The following is a 17,732-nucleotide window of genomic DNA, read 5'->3' as shown; positions in this document are numbered from 1 at the left end:
GATGTTGGTACAGTATGTAGACTCTTCCTCTCAGTAATACAAGTTAATATTTAAAATAGTATTCCCATGATCTTGCATAATTAACACAGATAATAGCTGTCTCATTGAAAGCCAAAAAAGGGGTGAGCAAGTTGTGCTTTATCTACTATGGATGAATATATATTATGTGCTGTGACTATATGTGATCAGTGAGACTGAAAGTCAGCATTGCAGTTTGCATGTAAATTTAAAAAAATTATATAACCTTTTTTTTGTTTTTTCCGTCACATCAAGGCTTCCACACAGAATTAGATTAAGTCTCCAGCTGCAGGTTTTCCAGTGTTTGTCCAATGTACTCTGGCTGTCAGAACCATCAGAACACTTCAGATAAATAGATAGATATAGATAGATAGATATTATTTATCCCCTAGGGGAAGTTCATGTGTTCAGTAGCTTATTGGTCATAGTAATAATAACAATAAATAATAAATAAACAATAATAATTAAATTAGTCCACTTCCTTTGGCTGGGGTCTTGTATAGCCTGATGGCAGTGGGAACAAAGGATCTCCTGAACCTCTCTGTTTTTTTCAGCAGTTGAATCTGAAATCCTGGCTGTAGTGGGACACACAAGTTGCAAATTCATGCTGAACGTAAGAATTCAAATAAAGTTTATTTAACCAAATTGGAGCTGAATATTTTTAAGACTTTCAAACAAAGCAGAAGCAACTAACATTTGGAAAAACTGGGAGAGTGAAATGCTGACAGTCAGTGTCACTAATCACACAGACACTTAAATGTAGATTCAGCTTCACACTCAGTGCAGCCTGATCTGTCATTTTTGGAGCTTTTACACTGACATTAAATCGAATGAGAAACTGATTTAAGAGACAGTGCTGAATATTACATCATCTCTGCTGATCTGATCACATATTCTGCTGCAATTGTTTTTTTTAGTGGCATTATGCAAATAGGTTTGTTTTTTTGGTGGTTGGTTAAATATATAAAACATTCAGCAAGTCAACAAACTAAGTGGAGCAACAACAGCATAGTGGAATTACTAATCAGATTCTGCACTACAGCACACAATTCTTAAGTTATCCAAGATCATAGGAATAAAATAAAAAAATCTGTTCTGTACCACATTCCCTATATAAGCTGTGTAACATGTTAACTTTGTATGGTATAGTCCTTATAGTACAAGTCATGTCGAGCATAAATGTTACCATACAAAATGTATACTCAAGTTAAATAAGTTAGTATTTGTCTGCACAGACCTCAGGTACATGCAACAGAACCAGAGAACAATCCACGCCTTGCCAGTGTGGTTTGTAGTTTCTATGAGGCTTTTAGCATTGGCCCTCCATATCAACATGAGACAACAGAACTGAACAGTGCACAGGCAATGGAGGTAGCAGCACATCACGAGATCACAGGACCAATAACTACATGGCCTCTCCGTCAGAAAAAAAAAAAAAAAAAAAAAAATTAGTGAAGAAGAAACATGAAAGGTGCAAAACATGAATGCGTCACATACTGCCTTATACACACACACACACACACACACACACACACACGTACGCACAGGCACACAAAACGTGTCTTTCACCAACCATCAGACAAAAACACCCACCTTTGTGCAATAGGAAGACAGACACAAAATTTTGTCTTGAACTAGGCGTTTCATGACAGTTTGACAGCGAGGACAGCAAACATCTCTGCTCTTACTTAATTCTCAAAAGTGACAAAGCTCAAGCGAACCCTCATCAAAAAAAAATTTAAAAAGAAAAAAAAAGAAAAAGAAAAAAAAAAAACCTGGTGTAAATCGGCCTTGTATTCAAACGAGGAATGTCATGCTCATATTGTTTTTCGTAAAGGCCACTGAGACAGCTAAGCTCGCCCGGTGTTTCTGACGTTAATGCCCTGTTGCCGATCTGCTATTGTTTTGTTGTTCCTTTCTTCATCAGAAAACTCCCCCTCTGCTGAATCACAGGTACAAGCGGAAATGTTTCTCTTCTCCCCACCATATGCTACCACCTCTATGATATTGCACTGAATAAAGCCTTTGTGTTATAGCAGCCAGCATTACTTCACAGAATGCCTCAATAACAGTGTAGTCTATTAGAGATTTTCTTAGAGGAGTATGAGGTCTGTTTCCTTGTGGTGACATCAATACTCCAGAAAAAGTGATGTTTTTGTTGTTTTGTTTTTTTGTTTTTTTTTTTGTTTTTGGCTGAGAAAAACCTGTTGGAAACTTATATGTAACCAGATGCTTTGTTTTCACAGCTACCCTGCTTGAAATAAATGTAAAGTTTTTCTTTTTTCGACTAATGATACAGAAAAGAGAAAAATACATGTCATGAAAATCCTAGTTTTATTTTTATTTTTATTTTTTTGTTTTGTTGTTGTTTTTTTTAATCATCCCTTGATTTAAAATACATCACAGTAATATGTTTTTGTGTCTGCAGGTCTCTTGATTTTGGCACTGCACTGTACATAATTTAGTTGATTTGTATCCATCACTGAACATGAATAATTGTATCACTGGTTATATTCAAATAGGCTCACGCAGTCCCGGAGACGAAGCTCACATCCTCTCTGTCACGTGGTGTTGGATCAGAGTTGATTGTATGGATGCAATATACAGAGCCCGGCATGTGCACATATTGTACATTTATGCTTTTTTCTTTTCTTTGTTTGTTTGTGTGTTTTTATTTCACAGGGGAGAGTCTCTTCAGCAGTTTCTTCCCCTTGGAAAGTAGTCCTTTCTTCTTCTTGTTTGCCAGGTCTTGAGGGTCCCGGGGGTCCAGCGAGACGTGGGGGGCCCTCGAAGGGCTGAGGGGCCTCATGGTGCCCGGCAGGAGGGGGCGAACAATTGGGGACGGGGCTCGCACGGGTGTGGCGTCGGTGTCGGCCGTGTCTGTGGTTTCTGTGGTAACCTGAGGAGAGAGGCGGTGGGGAGGAGGTGTGGAGGCATGGGGCAGCGCATTACAACAGAACCAAGACTTTCATACAGCAGACTAGTCTGTGCTCTTCTTCAAGGTATTATTGAAGTGTGTGTTCGCCCTCAGTGCAGGCAGCAGTTTGGTACCTTTGTACTTGAGACTGTGCTGAGAAACACAACTGTGTTTTTCTAAAGATGAAGTGCTGTAATATAGGTTTTTATTCATTTGTGCTATAATTAATCTTTTTTATGTAATTGCTTCCAAGAAGGAGCTTCTGTTTTTAGTCCCTCAGAATTATTTTAAATAGATTCCAGTTATAATTGTTGTAATTAGGGCAAATTAATACATTTTTGAAGGATTTATTAAAAACCCTGAAAATTATTTTTTCTCATTCATTCATTCTTACTATGAGCAATAATGTCCTACACAAACTTGACATTTTCTAACAAAGAACAGTTTTAATTATTTGACATGAGATTGTTCTGTATTTGGGTTTTTCACTGTGTTCTTCTCACTGCTTGGGTGGGGCTCAGATGTCATGTATTTCTGTGCAACAATGGGAATTTAGCAATATTTCATCAGTTGTGGAGTGTGTTTTCCAATGCTGTCAGAGAGACGCTTCTGTCAACATGTTACACCCACACAGCCCTCATGAAGCAGATGAGTTGAGCTTGTGAGTGTTAAATAACATTTTTGATAATTAAATTAAGAAATTAGAATTTAGAGGGGAGGACTGTGCAGCCTTGGCGACGATATCCACTCTCTAACTCTCTCTAACAATCCAACTAATGCCTCTCACTAATGATACAAAACATAACTAATATTTTCAACAATCTGTACTAAATTGGCCAAAACTATCATGTCTGCCTGTTAATCTGTATTAAATTGACAGTGGAGATATGTTTTCACACACACACACACACACACACAGACAAACACACACACACACACAGACAAACACACACACACACACAGACAAACACACACACACACACAGACAAACACACACACACACACACACAGTACATATGTAGAAGAAACACTGAGGAGGAAGCCATCAAATGCTGAGCACGACATTAGCACACCACAGAGCCGGAGAGGTCCACCATCAGTAGGCCATGAGGGAACATACAGTACGATCATATACAGTACAACACCCAGGGATGCAACTGTAGATACCAGGCTTCTCATCTAATGCAGCACAGGACGCACAGTTATGCATTTGTACACTTTCATTAAGATGATAGTTTGTATTGTTGACATAATGAGGTTTGTCAATGATGTGCCATAAATATAACGCCTTTATGATGTCAAAGTGGATGCTGTTCAATATTGTCAGGTAATAATTACAGATATGTCATAAAATAAACATGTTCATTTGTTGAAATTAATATCTATAAATTATATAATGTACCTCATCATTTTTGGTAACACCAAAACCAGGGAAATAACTTTTTGATCTGATTTGACTTTGACTAATATGTCACCAGGAAACAAAGCTTTACAGAAACACCTGACAAGTGCTTCTGTTATGTTCAAGTGGCCTTTGAAAGCTTTTTCTGTGACCACAAGCTGTGTGCATTAGAGGCTGCAAGTTTGGTATCTCAAGTTGCCGACTTACTGTACAAGGCAGACAGAGCCATTTATGGTGTGAAATGAACAATCTTCTTCTGTTTGTTTGTTTTGTTTTGCCAAGCGGGTGAGGAAAAACAAAAAAGAAATCAGATGTGGCAGCATTGTCACCGTCGGTAAAACCCACACCACTATGACAACTGAAAACAACAACAACAACAACAACATCAACAACAACACCAACACATGAACACAGGGCACAGAAAAAGAATGTTTTTAATATCCAATTTTTTCTTTTATTGTTCCATTGTAACAATACAGTATGGATGTCTCAGTGCTGCGGTTAGTTCTGTCTCTTGAGCTCAGAGCAAACATGGCATTATCCACTGTCAACATGGCTGAAAAATAGATTTGATGTGTGTGCAATATACATAAAGAAACAAAGCCTCTTTAAGGAAATACAGCAGTCGAGCCAAGAAAGTTATTAGAAAATGTATCAAGTTTGAAAAAGGCATGCTTTATCTCTTTTTCATCTTTAAAGTTTTCTTCTCAAATAATTTCTTTCAGTGTCACTGGGTAGCAATTTTTATGTGTTAATAAAGCACTTATTATTATCATTATCATTATTATACACAATAACCACAATTTGATTTTGTGTTTCAGTGCAAAGAGGTACCAAATTATCTTGTGTGAGGAATGAGTTGAGCCTTTTTCAAGTCCTCCTTAACCAGTGCTACATGCATAAATCACCCGCAGAGCTCCCACAGTCTATCCTCTCTCTGTCCATGTCAGGCTTTGCTTCTTCCTTTCTCTGAGACTCAGAAAGGTGTTAACACTGGATTTTGTCCCCTTTTCCAAAGGGTGAAGGGGGAGGAAGGGGGGGGTAGTTAGTTTGTATAGAGTCACCACTGTCACCACATGGACAAACACACACAATGAACAGCACACAGACGGCAAGTGGAGGAAGCGAGAGACGGAAATCAAGAGAGAGGACGGAGGATGGATGAACACAGGGCCTAGCGCTGAGAGCGGCGATGATGATGTACCCGTTTGCCCTCTGAGACGCTGGCGGCAGAGTTGGCAGGGGGCCGGTTGGCAGGCTCTTCCTGGGGGTAGTGGGACGGAGTATCGGTCAGATACACCTCCACATCATCAGGCACTTCTTCCAGGAAGTTAGAGGGAACCAGACCACGGTGGCCGTTGATCTCACCCTGAGGATGGAAACGAGGAGAGGAGTAAACATGGTTGGTGGAATAAAGGAAGGTTGAACATAATGTATTTCACACTGTATTTACAACATGTCATACACTGTGTAAGACCGGACACACAAACGTGGACAAGCAGCACTCACATAATAGAACCCATCTTCATCGATATCTCCAAACACAGCGATGATGTCACCAGCACAGAAGGTCAGCTCAGCCTATCAGGACACAGAGATACAGACACGAATATACAAGGAATGTGATCCATATTTAGTATATGAAGGATTTTTTTCCTGTTGTAGCTGCTGTCATTATATTTCTGAGTAGATTACACTGGTTTGAAATTCCAAAAGCAAATATATAGCACATATCACACAGGTTTTAGCATTGTGAAAAGGTTGAGAATAAATGTAAGGTGGGTAGCATTAGTTTATGTGTGGCTGTCCTTTGATAAGTGTTTAGCAGTCCATCCTCAGCAGTTAGTGATACCTCGACGTCAACATTTGGGGAGCTCTCTCGGGGGTCGTAGTCGTACAGAGCCACCATCCTCCTCGAGGCCTGATCTCGACGGAGGCCTCTTCTGTTCTGCTCTGGAAGCGATAATAGAAGCCATTTTAACAGGAAGTATTTCATCTCATGTTTTTCATTCACAATATTTAACCCTTTCCAAGCCCACTGACTTTGAAACAGTTCTATAACTGTGTGCTTGAACCCACAGATCTTTACTTGTTCGTGAGTTTGACTCTGCAAGTGTAATACCTATTCTGTCCACAGGGGTGCTGAGTGGCAGGAAGCCCTGTTTGATGAGCTGGTCCATGGTCTCATCGTCCTCCGCTCGAATCTCTGACACCATGTTACAGGGGATCAGCCCCATCCTGCCTCTCACTTCACCTCTGTAAAACCCATCTGTGTCTTTATCACCGTACACCTGGTAACCAAGAGAGTGAAAGAGAGATGTTTAGCGCTCCAGCTTTAAAACATGCACTGTGCTTTTTATTTTTTAAATTAAATTGTAAAAAGTATAACAGAGATTCAACATTTAAAGTTGTAGGTGGCCAGCTGGATTGCAGAAGAGCTATTTTAACTGCGAGCTAGTCTATACACTTAAATCTTGCATGATAAACAGGGTAAAGTTAGTCTGAAAGAATTATGCAGTTACTGCATATTAAAATAACTGTTACTGACAACCTATATTTTAGGATCATAGTGTTTTTAATGTTAAACTTGCACTTTATGGTCTGGGTTCATCTTAAAGGCAAATAACTTCACAGAGGAGGAATAAAAAAGATCAAGAATGAAGTGAGTCAAAGTATCTGGCCATCTTAATTTTAAACTCCCACCCTAATGATCTGCCCCTCTTTGAACGGCAGCTCCTCATCAGCTGCATCTGGGTTAGGGGACATGGACAGGGGGTCGTAGTCAAAGAGGGCCACAAAGATCCGGAAGGACTCCTCAGGCTCTGACTCATCGTAGTATGTAGGAGAGCGGCGATCCCGATCCCTGTATCCATCTTTAAAACATGACAGACAAAAAACAAACCAAAGAAAAAATCATCCTGTATCTGTAGACAAGGCAGCCAACAAATGTGATCCAACAAAACAGCTGCTTTGTAGGAGACTCTGTTTCTTTGTAGATATTTTTTTTTTTATCTCTGTGAAATGAAATTGGCCACAAATGGAGCAGATTTCAGGGCTCAGTGATAAAACCTGGAAATCATTTGGTGACAAAAATAACTCCTGTATATATAGCACTTTTATAACGAGCCAGTCTATATTTTTACATAGTGATGTTTCTTAGCCATGCTTCAATCAAAGGAAATCAATGACAGGAAAGTTTTCGTCTTAATAAGTCTTATTGATTTGCTCATGCAGTGTTGCATTGCAGATTTGATTTTCTCGTCTAGTCATATTTGTGCCTGTGCATGCAGGAAGAAATGTGTGCTCAGTCAACTATTTCAATCATTTACTATCGCATGCACCCACAAAACACACAAACACACACACACACTACGTGTATTTATACATTTTTATCTATATTTATGTTTGTATATGTTTGTGCACTGAGAGACAAATGAGGAGCAAGACAAAACATGGTGCAATGCACAGAAGTGATTCAGGGATGTGACAACATCAACAAACACACAAGACTCTGACATGCATGCTACAAAAAGCCCAAACAAAAAGTGCATCTAAAGATAACAACTCCGTATTTCTATTTTCACATATCAAAACATAACACTTAGTGAAATTCTAAGATTTAAAGCACATATCTATATTTATTGTTCCACATGTTGCCAACTCTTGTAGCAGCAGATCTAAAGCAGAAATGGCTGAGTTGTCGTGGAAGCCTGTCATTTGTTTGAATTTGGCATTGCAATATTTAGAAAATGCACCAGCTAGCAAAGTATAAGACTGTTGAGCCAGTGCTTTAGTTTGATGCCTGAAAATACAAGTCTGACATAAAATGCACTGATTCCAGGTCAGCATATGCCAATCTACAGAAGGTTTGGTAACTGTATTATTGTTTTATGTGTTGGTAGGACAGAAATGTAAGGGACAACTGCATTTCCAGCAGCTGATATTTCAAACTCAAACGGTAAAAAAAAAAAGGTCTAAAAAAACATAAAGCAATGAAGTCAGTGTAGTCATTCTTTAATGTCTAGCACTATTAACTCTTCAAAATTTCATGCATGAATGCTCCCATTATAAGTGTAGTGGGTGTGGTTGTACCACAAAGGGGAGGGGTTTAGCAGGCATCTGGAGTTCAGTGCAGTGAGTGAGGCATTCTCTGAGCAGTCAATCAATCATTTATCATCTGCAACTGTGGAAACGTTCATCCTGGACCCGAGGTATGGCTTGCCAGTGGGTCCACCATTTCAGTGCAGTGCAGTCATGCTGTTCAACTGTAAGCATAATAATAGCTATTATTATTTAAGACAGAGAGACAGGCACTTGCAAGTGTCCACAGCTACTGTTTGCCATTTGCCAGTTGCTGGTGGCATTTTTGTTGCCATGCTGTGGTGGTAAAAACAGGACTGCAGGCACATACCATGGGGAGACCTGGTGCCGCCCATGTGCCTGCGGGATGACCGTGTCCTGTGCCGAGCTACTCTGCCATAGTAAACATCCTCGGTGATGGGGGAGAGGTTTCCCTCACTGTTATTCTCAGAGGTTACCTCTACGGGAAACACCAGTTAGAGGGTGATGGGGTTACAACGCAAAAAGCACAACCTTCCCCTCCCAAAAGGTCAACTAAAGATTTGTGTTGCCACCTAAAACTTACAAGGTCATAACAAATGCACACAGGAAAGCAGCTATGAAAAACTACCGTCATTGTCAGAGTAGATTATGGTATGAATGGTAAGAAAAATCTCCAGCTTGTAGCATCATGATAATCACTGCAAGATTGAACTTATGTTAATGTAGTGGAGGGCATGAGAGCATGGTTCATAGACACAGAGGTGATCTGGAGACACACAGAAGCTCATGACAGCTTTAACAGAGAAACAAACACTACTGCAATATGGCACAGACAACATAAAAATCCTTTCTAAAATAGCCTAACCCTTTCTTGCTCAGCCTCCTGCCCATACTAACCAATGGAAGGGACCATTAGAGGTCGCCTCTGAGGTTGGGGACCGCCATGATGGATTCTTCTCCCAGGTTCCCGGTCATGGCCGCCTCCAGCCGGAGTGTTTGTCTGAAATGCACATAAACACACAAGACATTCGCACACATTAGACATTCATGAGTTGCTCACAGACACATGAACAAACTTGCAAACAGTATGTGAAAAAAATGACATTGACATACTTGTACAAATTGTATGTAAACAAAATCATGCAGCACTCACAGGCAGGCACGCTGAAACACAGACACATAGACACACAATCAAACACACACAAGCCCACAGGAAGTTTTAACATTCCAAAATAAAGCAAAAAACTAAATACATACTACTCACTTAAAATTTGTAAAAAGAAAAAAAAAAAGAAAGAAAAAAGGTAAAAGGCTGTGTAAAAGATGTCGGTAAGCTCCGTGTATGTTACAACACTCCATTGTAACGCTGAACTGGCCAAACCAAGTTTCTCACTGTGTCTCTCTCCAACATGCTCAAACACAGCCTCTGTCTGTTTATCTCCATGGTGCCGAAACATTAAAGGTGCTTTCAGACACCGAGCGGCTTCAGGCTACCTCCGATCCTACTAACAGCCTGTACCAAACACCGCAGGCTGCGACGCAGATGGTATAAGCTCATCACAAAACTAGAGAGTTGCAGCTTAAAGCAGAGGAAATGTTTAGCAATATGACCTGATCAAAATAGAACATTTTGCTAACTAATATCTTACATTCGTCCACCGTGGATGAGCAGATATCGCTCCAGCATCATTTCTCATCACTGATGTCTTAATGTTAAGTAATGTAGCTCAAACTGTAAAGTGAAATAAGCTTATCTCTTCAGTGTAGTTTCTGTAGTTGCCAAGGTCACACGTCAAGCGATCGTGGAAAGTTGAAAAGGTTGAACCATCATCAGCTCCATCAACTCAGCAGCCAATAACCTTGTGTGTTCATGAAAGCAGCACTGACAACAATGGAGGCAGTCTGAAAGCACCTTTGCACCCAGTCTGTCTCTCTCCATGGTGCTGAAGCATTCAAACCCAGTCTCTTTCTTTCGCTGTTCATCTCCGTGCTCAAGAAACGGTCAAACCCACTGTCTCTACCTTTCTTATCCATGGGCCAAAACATTGAAACCCATTTTTTTCCCTCTTGCTCTTTTGATATAAATTCGATCTAAACTCAGCACACACACTAACAACACATATCAAGTGCAAGTCAAGGCAGCAGACTCAATTGAAGTATCTGTGCCTGTGCAGTTCACTAAAGAATAATAAATTTGGGTGGTTATGACTCTTGGGTTTAGAATAAGTGCAAAGAACTGCACCTTGGGTGTGTTGTGCGAGTTGCGTCGACGTCCCTCTTCCAGCTGCATCTCAGAGTACAGCTCCTCCTCATCCTCTTCCATGATGTCAGACAGGTCAGAGCCCCGGCTGCTTTCGCTGTGATAATCTTCATTGTGACTATAGTGAGGCTTTCGGTAGTCACACATACACACACACAAACAAACACACAGACGCAAATGTTTAAGTCCACATACATACATAACATACATGCACACAGCAAACACACATGGATAGGCAAACACACGCACATGAGCACACGCACACGTGCGCGCGCGCACACACGCACACACACACACACACACAGGTACGGGCACAGGAGTGTATGCATGCAACCACCCAGACATGCATGCACACACACATCCAAACATACACACACTTAAAGAGGTTCTCCATTGAAAAACACATTGGAGGTGAGGCTGGAAAGAAGGCAAAGCATCCATCACTTATCATGTTGTTCTTACCGGCCTCCCCAACTCAGAGCCTCTGAGGAACTCATCTACTGAGGGTCCTCTCCGACGGCCGCGTGCAAACCCTTCCTCATCTTCCTCTTCCTCGTCAGAGTGATGCTGGTGAAATGAATGACCCTGCTCTCCGTACCTGCCCTGCCTCCTGTCCCCCTGAAAACGTATGAAAAATTAAGAAAGTCAGAAACAGAGGGATGGAAAGTGGTACTTGGTTATTGTATTTTGCAGTTATTTTGCTGCTTTTTACATTTTACAAGTTTGACAACACAATCTGTCTTTTCGGTGTAATAAACTGACAATCATAGAAAGCTAAATATCCCTTTGTACACAAACAATAAATTACTACATTCACTTAATTTACTCCCCCTCATTTATGGGTCGTTTAAATTTACAGATTAAATTCACAGTTTGTCTTGTTGTGAGTTTCTTTTTTCTTTGTTGACTGTGTATTCGATTCTCACTAAGCATCAGCCATCTGTAATATATGATGAGTGAATTTAGCATGTCCATTTCCATCAGACCTTGCCACTTTCTGCTGCCACCCTCTGCGCTGCCTCTCGGGCAATGGCTTTGGCCACGGTGTCCGGGATAAGCGTGCCTCTGGGCTGTGGTAGAATCCTCTGCGGGGAGGGGGAGCGTGGATTGGCAGAGGGAGGGGCCTCAAGGGTGTGGCCTTGCATGGGCACAGGAGGCTGGGAAGAGGGAGAGCGCGAGGGGTCCCAACCAGGCTGGCCAGGTGGAATAGCTCCCCCGTGGTGGGCCGCATGCTCTTTGGCATCCAGGTCTCTGGCACTTACTGGTCTCTGAGGTATAGGGTGGGGCTGGGGGTGGGGTAGCAGAGGCAGTTGGTGCTGGGGCCTGGGACCTTGGTGGGGTGGACGAGGCTGAAGATGTAGTGGCTGGGGCTGAGGATGTGGGGGTCGAAGCTGGGGTTGCGGTGGTCCACCTGGATGGGGAAGTCTGGGATGGGGTTGAGGGTGGGGAGGATGGGGCGGGAGTGGTTGTCCATGTGCCTGGGGTGGAGCAGGAAGTTGGGGCGTGGCATGAGGAAGATGAGGGGATTGGACGTGGGGTTGAGCATGAGGGTGTGGAGGGGGGCCTGCGTGGGGGTGCATTGGGGGTGGCAGGGGAAGCGGAGGTAGAGGCACAAGCAGGTTGTTTGGAATGACGGCGACTTGGGAGTCCTGGGATTCTCCCTGTACTGACAGCGTCCTGACGATGACCTCCCTGGCCTCCAGGCACTGAATCCTTGTCAGCTCGACAGTAACATAGTCTGCCATTGGGTACAACACCTCAGCTATCTGGGTTTAAACAGAAAATAAAATGTTAACATCAACAGAAACTGTATAATCAATTTTAGCAACAACTACAACATTAGAATCACAGTCAAAACATCAGAAGTGAAAACATGATCACATCCCCACATGATTGTCAACTTCTGCCCCCTCTCCTTACAAGCCGGGAGCTTCTCTCTCTCTCTCTCTCTGTGTTGTGCTCTGATTACAAGATTGGGATCAAGTGTGCAGGTGTCCAGTGACAAGCTGCTGACCATCTCCAAGCTTCTCTGCTTTAAATACCAGGCTTCTACTCCATCACGCTGCTAGATTAGAGACTCAGCTTCACAGTTAGTCCAGCCTTTTTGAAGTTAGTCTAATTTCTGTCCCTCTCTTGCTCTGCCTAGACACAGCAGTTACCCCTGGTTTCTCCAGAGCTCTCCTCTGGCCGCAACAATTCTGCTGCCCATTCTCAACAAATAATTAGTTTTATTATACATTTTCCCTTGTTCCAATTCCTCTGCATTCTGCACTGGGGTTCTCTGAACTAGTCCTGTAACAAGGATGAATCTCATTATAATGATCCCCTGCTCTTTCGTCACTCATGAGGAACTGGCAAAATGCTACTTAAAACGCTTTTAAGTTCCAACTCAGAGAGCAGCACAGTAGTTTGCTGCCAAACATGGCTCAGTGTTGATTTACACTTTCCAGATATTGTGTTGATTTACTCTGAATGTCACCAGAGGGAGTAAGAGACCTTTCCAAGACATTTCACAGGTTCCACATTGAGAGACCTGTACTGATAGTGATTCACAAGTAGGTGGCACTGCTGTGTGCGCTGAGGACCTTGATGACATAACGCCTCACTAAACAACAGAGGCTATTAGCATCCCATCTGTGATGTATGTTCTCATGTTTGAAGTGGATCAGACAGTTCACACAGTGTTTTACATAATGTGTCTGTGTACTGCATGTAGGCCTTTGAAATATGGATCCCATATGCTTGTGAATTCTCAACAAACCAGTTCCTTTGTATCCACGATACTGTAGAAAGTCACATTTTCTCTCTAATCACGAGTGAGGCCTTTAACCCAAGATGAGCTCCTCACCGTCACTCACCACACCTTCTTTAACAGACTGAGCTGAAATAAGGACAAAGTCTTGCTTGGCAATACTAAAACCTGCTAACTCACCCTCTGTCCTTTAGTGCATACTGCGTAGCCAATGACATTTGCACCATTAGATGTGCCTGTGGGAGAGAGGATTGGTGGCTTCCAGCAGACCTGTAGGACCCCTGGAGCCTGCCCACAGAGCACCTGTACATCCTGGGGAGGCAGTGGAGGGCCTGGGAGGTGAGAGAATAGGTGTAAGAAAAAAAAAGTAATGATTCACTGTTTAGATATCATCAACATACAAACAAGAGGAGAGGGTGTGATGCATTCATCAAATGCACAAATGGGCACACTCACAACCATGCACAGGAATGCCCACATACAAGAGAGGGGGTGGGAGGATTCAGGAAAACAACAAACTGGGTTCATTCATAATTTGCCCTACATGTTTAAATGTGTGAAAGAATTACATTTACATCTTATTTTGTACTTTGTACATATGCACAGTCCATGCTGATACTTGTAATAATGTGACATTGCTAGTGGGGGACATTCACAAGACATTGTGTGCTGTGTTTATAAAATGTTATGATAGTATATGGATGCGTGACTGTGGGACTAACCTAAGATGCTCCATAATCAAACTGAGCCCTCTTAGTGTTATCATTATTTTGCAAAATATTTTCCTCTTGTCTAGTGCTACACCATAACCACCATACATTACTCTTTATTAGAAGATTTAAAAAGGAAAAAAAAAAAAAAAAAAGGTAGAATGAAAAACGCGGGCTTCTGGGCCTCTTTAGAGAAACACTGTTGTCTCAGCATGCAGCACACAATCCAGAGAGACTAACTACAGCCCAGTCTTTGTCTTCCACTCTCCTGGATCACTGCATAAAACATGCACAACTGCATTCAAGCAGAAGCAAATGCACACTGATACAAAATGGCCATTTCAGTGAGCAGTGGAAGGGCACTGCTTTATATAGAACTGGTTATTCTAGGCTAGGCTATAGGCTGAGTAAATGACTCATCAGAATAATAACTGATTGTATCTTGTGATGCAGGGCTGGTCTCTAATTAGTCATGTGCTTGGTGCAGTAAGCAAACTTGGGCAAAATTGCATTTGAATTTGGTTAGAAAAAACATGGTGTGTTTAAATTTCATTAGATACATGAATGACAACATTGTTAGTAGATGAAAAGTTGTTCTTCAATCTCAGAACCATAACAAAATGCCATTTTGCCCACATCGCTCAACTAATTAATTCATCTATTTAGTCTCATGAGTATAACCCTCGTCCAAAAGTATCATAGCACTAATGTCATCTCTGTCCATCGGTTTTCTGTACAAAGTGCTAAGACATGGGAAACTCAGCCCAGGACTGATGTTTCATTCTGACCTGTTCTGCAATATGGTGTTGGACCTAGACAAAATACAATACACAACAATGGCATGGTAAGGCAATGCGTTACTGTACTCTTCTACAGCACAGTGATAACTGACGTTATGACGTTATGTTACATATTAGACCTGACATTATAAACAGAGTAGTAGCAGTCTGTAATCTCCATCTGTCCTACTACAGCAGTGTTAAAACAAAGAACACAAAGAAAGCATACAATACTATTGACAATTGTCTGTTATGGAGCTATGGATATATTATTGGTAATGGATCTCTATATATAGAAATGAGCCTTGCTGACCTGCAGCCTGGGTGCAGAACTCCACACCAGCTTCCTTCCTCTCTCTCTGCTCCAGTGGCAGTTGCCATGGCACCTGGTGCGGCTGTGCCACCACTGTCACTTTGTACACCGTCAGGGGCTTCAGGTTGAGGAAGCGTAGTCTATACCTTCCTGGCTTAATCACCGCGTGCTCTACCCCATCCAAGAACACGGTGTGACCATAGTTACTGTTACTAGGCAACCAGGAGAGCTCGGCAGTGTCACGCTGGATGTCATCGACTCGCAGACCGCATGGTGCGACCACCACATTGGCTCCCACCAGCAAGGTGCACCGCAGCTCGTCTGACAAGCCCCGGTCAGTGATGCACTGCACGGACACGCGATGAACGCAACCGTCCAGGTCCAGCTTCTCCAGCAAACACTTGGTCCGGCCACCGTACTGTATACTAGCACGAAGTTCCCCATCTACTAACACGTTGTAGCCAGAGATGTTCCCCCAGCCCAAAGGCACTAGTGGAGGCTCCCAGGCCACAATGACGCTCCGTGCCAGCTGCTTGATCAAGGTGATCTTTCGGGGATAAGGCACAACATTTTCAGCCAGGTCCTCAGGGTCAAGGGGCCCCCCTGTCCCATTGCTACAGGGAACCAAGGCATTAGCTGAACCCAGGAGGCCATCCTGGGAGGCACCTCCATCCACTGCCATCAAGGCCATGGGTGTGTGGTCCAGTGGGCCCAGGTTTTCTCCTCCCTCCCCAGCCTGAATCGCTGGTTTTTCCTTGTCCTGGACAAACTCCACGAAGTTGGATGGGACAAGTCCTCGCTGGCCATCCAGCAGCTCCCCTGTGACACAGAAAGAAGTAGAGAGACAGGTACAGAAAACTATTTTGTGCCTCATACTTTTATGCTCATGTTTCCTAATAGTGTAATGCCAACTACCTGAAAATACTACCCTTTAACAACTATCCCTGTGTGGTGCCTCCTACGAATGTTAAAATAGTCTTCACTAATGGATCCTTACAAGAGAAAGACAAAACGAAAGCAGTAACATGAATACATATAATTGTACGTGAGTTTTTTTCCTTGCAAGGTGGGAATGAGTCAGAGAGTTAGAGGCAGGAGAGTTGTAAATATACAGTATGTACTATTCTCTAAGATGTAAGATGCACCGCTGGTTCTCTGATGCCATCTTTTATACTCTCTCCAGTAAACACAGAAGGAAGAAAACACTCCTTTTCAAGATTTTGAAGAACTTGAACTTAAGTTCACTGCTTTTGAACATTTCCAGGAACACCCCTGAGCATGTAGATGCTGTGGTCAATGCAGAAAAAAACATCTTAGATCTGTTCTGTAGTATTTTTCCCAAAGGGAAGAATTTTGTCTTCAAAAAAGCTATCATCTCGTCCTTCAATCCCTTTTTCCAAAGAGGCCTTGGAGACCTTAAGACCATGTGTGCATCTGTGTCTGTGTGTGTTGTTTGTGTGTGCTGACGATTAAGATGAGTCCCACTGGATTAGTCATCAAGCTAAAAGGGACCAAGGTCCCATCTTGACAACAGCTTGGTCAGGCCCGATTCTCCCTCCTGCATGGTAAATACAAGGCTTCTCCACGATGCCATGCAATCTCACCGCCCACAGCTAATGAATCACTGCAGCTGAGTACTACTGTGTTTGTGACGGCCTGCGCTGGCTGCAGGATTGCTAGCTAGAGGGATTAGGATTGCCTCTGATTGAGAAGCCTTCATGATTCTAAAGAGATTATACAAGAGAATCACTCCAATCACCACTTATGAAAAGTGCAATGGAATTTTTCTTGGTGACACTGCTGCACTGGAGCATACTTATAAATTTATATACTTAAGTGTGAGATACATGCAGGGATAGATATCATCTGGTGGAACTTTAAAGTAAGAAATAATCAATTACAAACACTGATACATAGGTGGATCATAAACTATAAAACAGGTCTGGCAACTCTAATATGTGAGCATTCAAAAAATAGATCGCAATGTCTCATATGTCTCATCAGGAACAGTCTTAAAAATCATGGCAACATAACTACATGAATACATTCACACTGCAGTAACAAAGAGGAGGTCACAAGATGAATATAGCCAACAGTTTTATGAAGGACAGATAATGTATGAGGTATGAATGCTGCAACTGTCATGCAACCTAACAGCAACCTTTGTAGCAGTGTGTAGAATGACTGCATCAGCATTATAATCCTTTTACAATAAGTTTTCATTGTGTTATATCATAATGTAGAGAGCTTGTAATGCATGTCACTTTAAATATACAACAACTATACATATACTCGTACATAAACAATACAATGTACAGCGTATGTGCTACAACAGTCAGTGCTCCCCAGACATGGTCATTTTAAAAGCATTTAGACGCCAAGTACAATATTTTAAGTAGATCAAATTCTCTAGGGGAGAAACTGAGCTGACACACACTTTTTGGCATTTGTCTCATTGTGAGGTAATTAATACATGATGATGCACACGCTTGTTGTGACTGTCAAGCATTCTCTGCTAC

General features: G+C 42.1%; 1 protein-coding gene across 1 annotated transcript in view; it reads right to left on the bottom strand.

The window, feature by feature from the left end:
• Window positions 1-2,689: 2,689 nt before the first annotated feature.
• LOC111238956 (RIMS-binding protein 2-like) overlaps window positions 2,690-17,732 on the bottom strand; it is a 67,666-nt gene continuing 52,623 nt past the window's right edge. Inside the window, 13 exon segments of the mRNA XM_022768693.1 lie at window positions 2,690-2,917; window positions 5,542-5,706; window positions 5,847-5,918; window positions 6,190-6,290; window positions 6,460-6,628; window positions 7,041-7,210; window positions 9,297-9,399; window positions 10,642-10,788; window positions 11,122-11,277; window positions 11,646-12,425; window positions 13,592-13,743; window positions 14,910-14,933; window positions 15,214-16,032. Coding sequence (XP_022624414.1) covers window positions 2,690-2,917; window positions 5,542-5,706; window positions 5,847-5,918; window positions 6,190-6,290; window positions 6,460-6,628; window positions 7,041-7,210; window positions 9,297-9,399; window positions 10,642-10,788; window positions 11,122-11,277; window positions 11,646-12,425; window positions 13,592-13,743; window positions 14,910-14,933; window positions 15,214-16,032 — 3,086 coding nt within the window.

Source organism: Seriola dumerili, unplaced genomic scaffold, assembly GCF_002260705.1.
Source record: "Seriola dumerili isolate Sdu_G_001 unplaced genomic scaffold, Sdu_1.0 BDQW01001815.1, whole genome shotgun sequence".
Lineage (NCBI taxonomy): Eukaryota > Metazoa > Chordata > Actinopteri > Carangiformes > Carangidae > Seriola > Seriola dumerili.
This window is presented reverse-complemented; position numbering and strand designations above follow the sequence as displayed.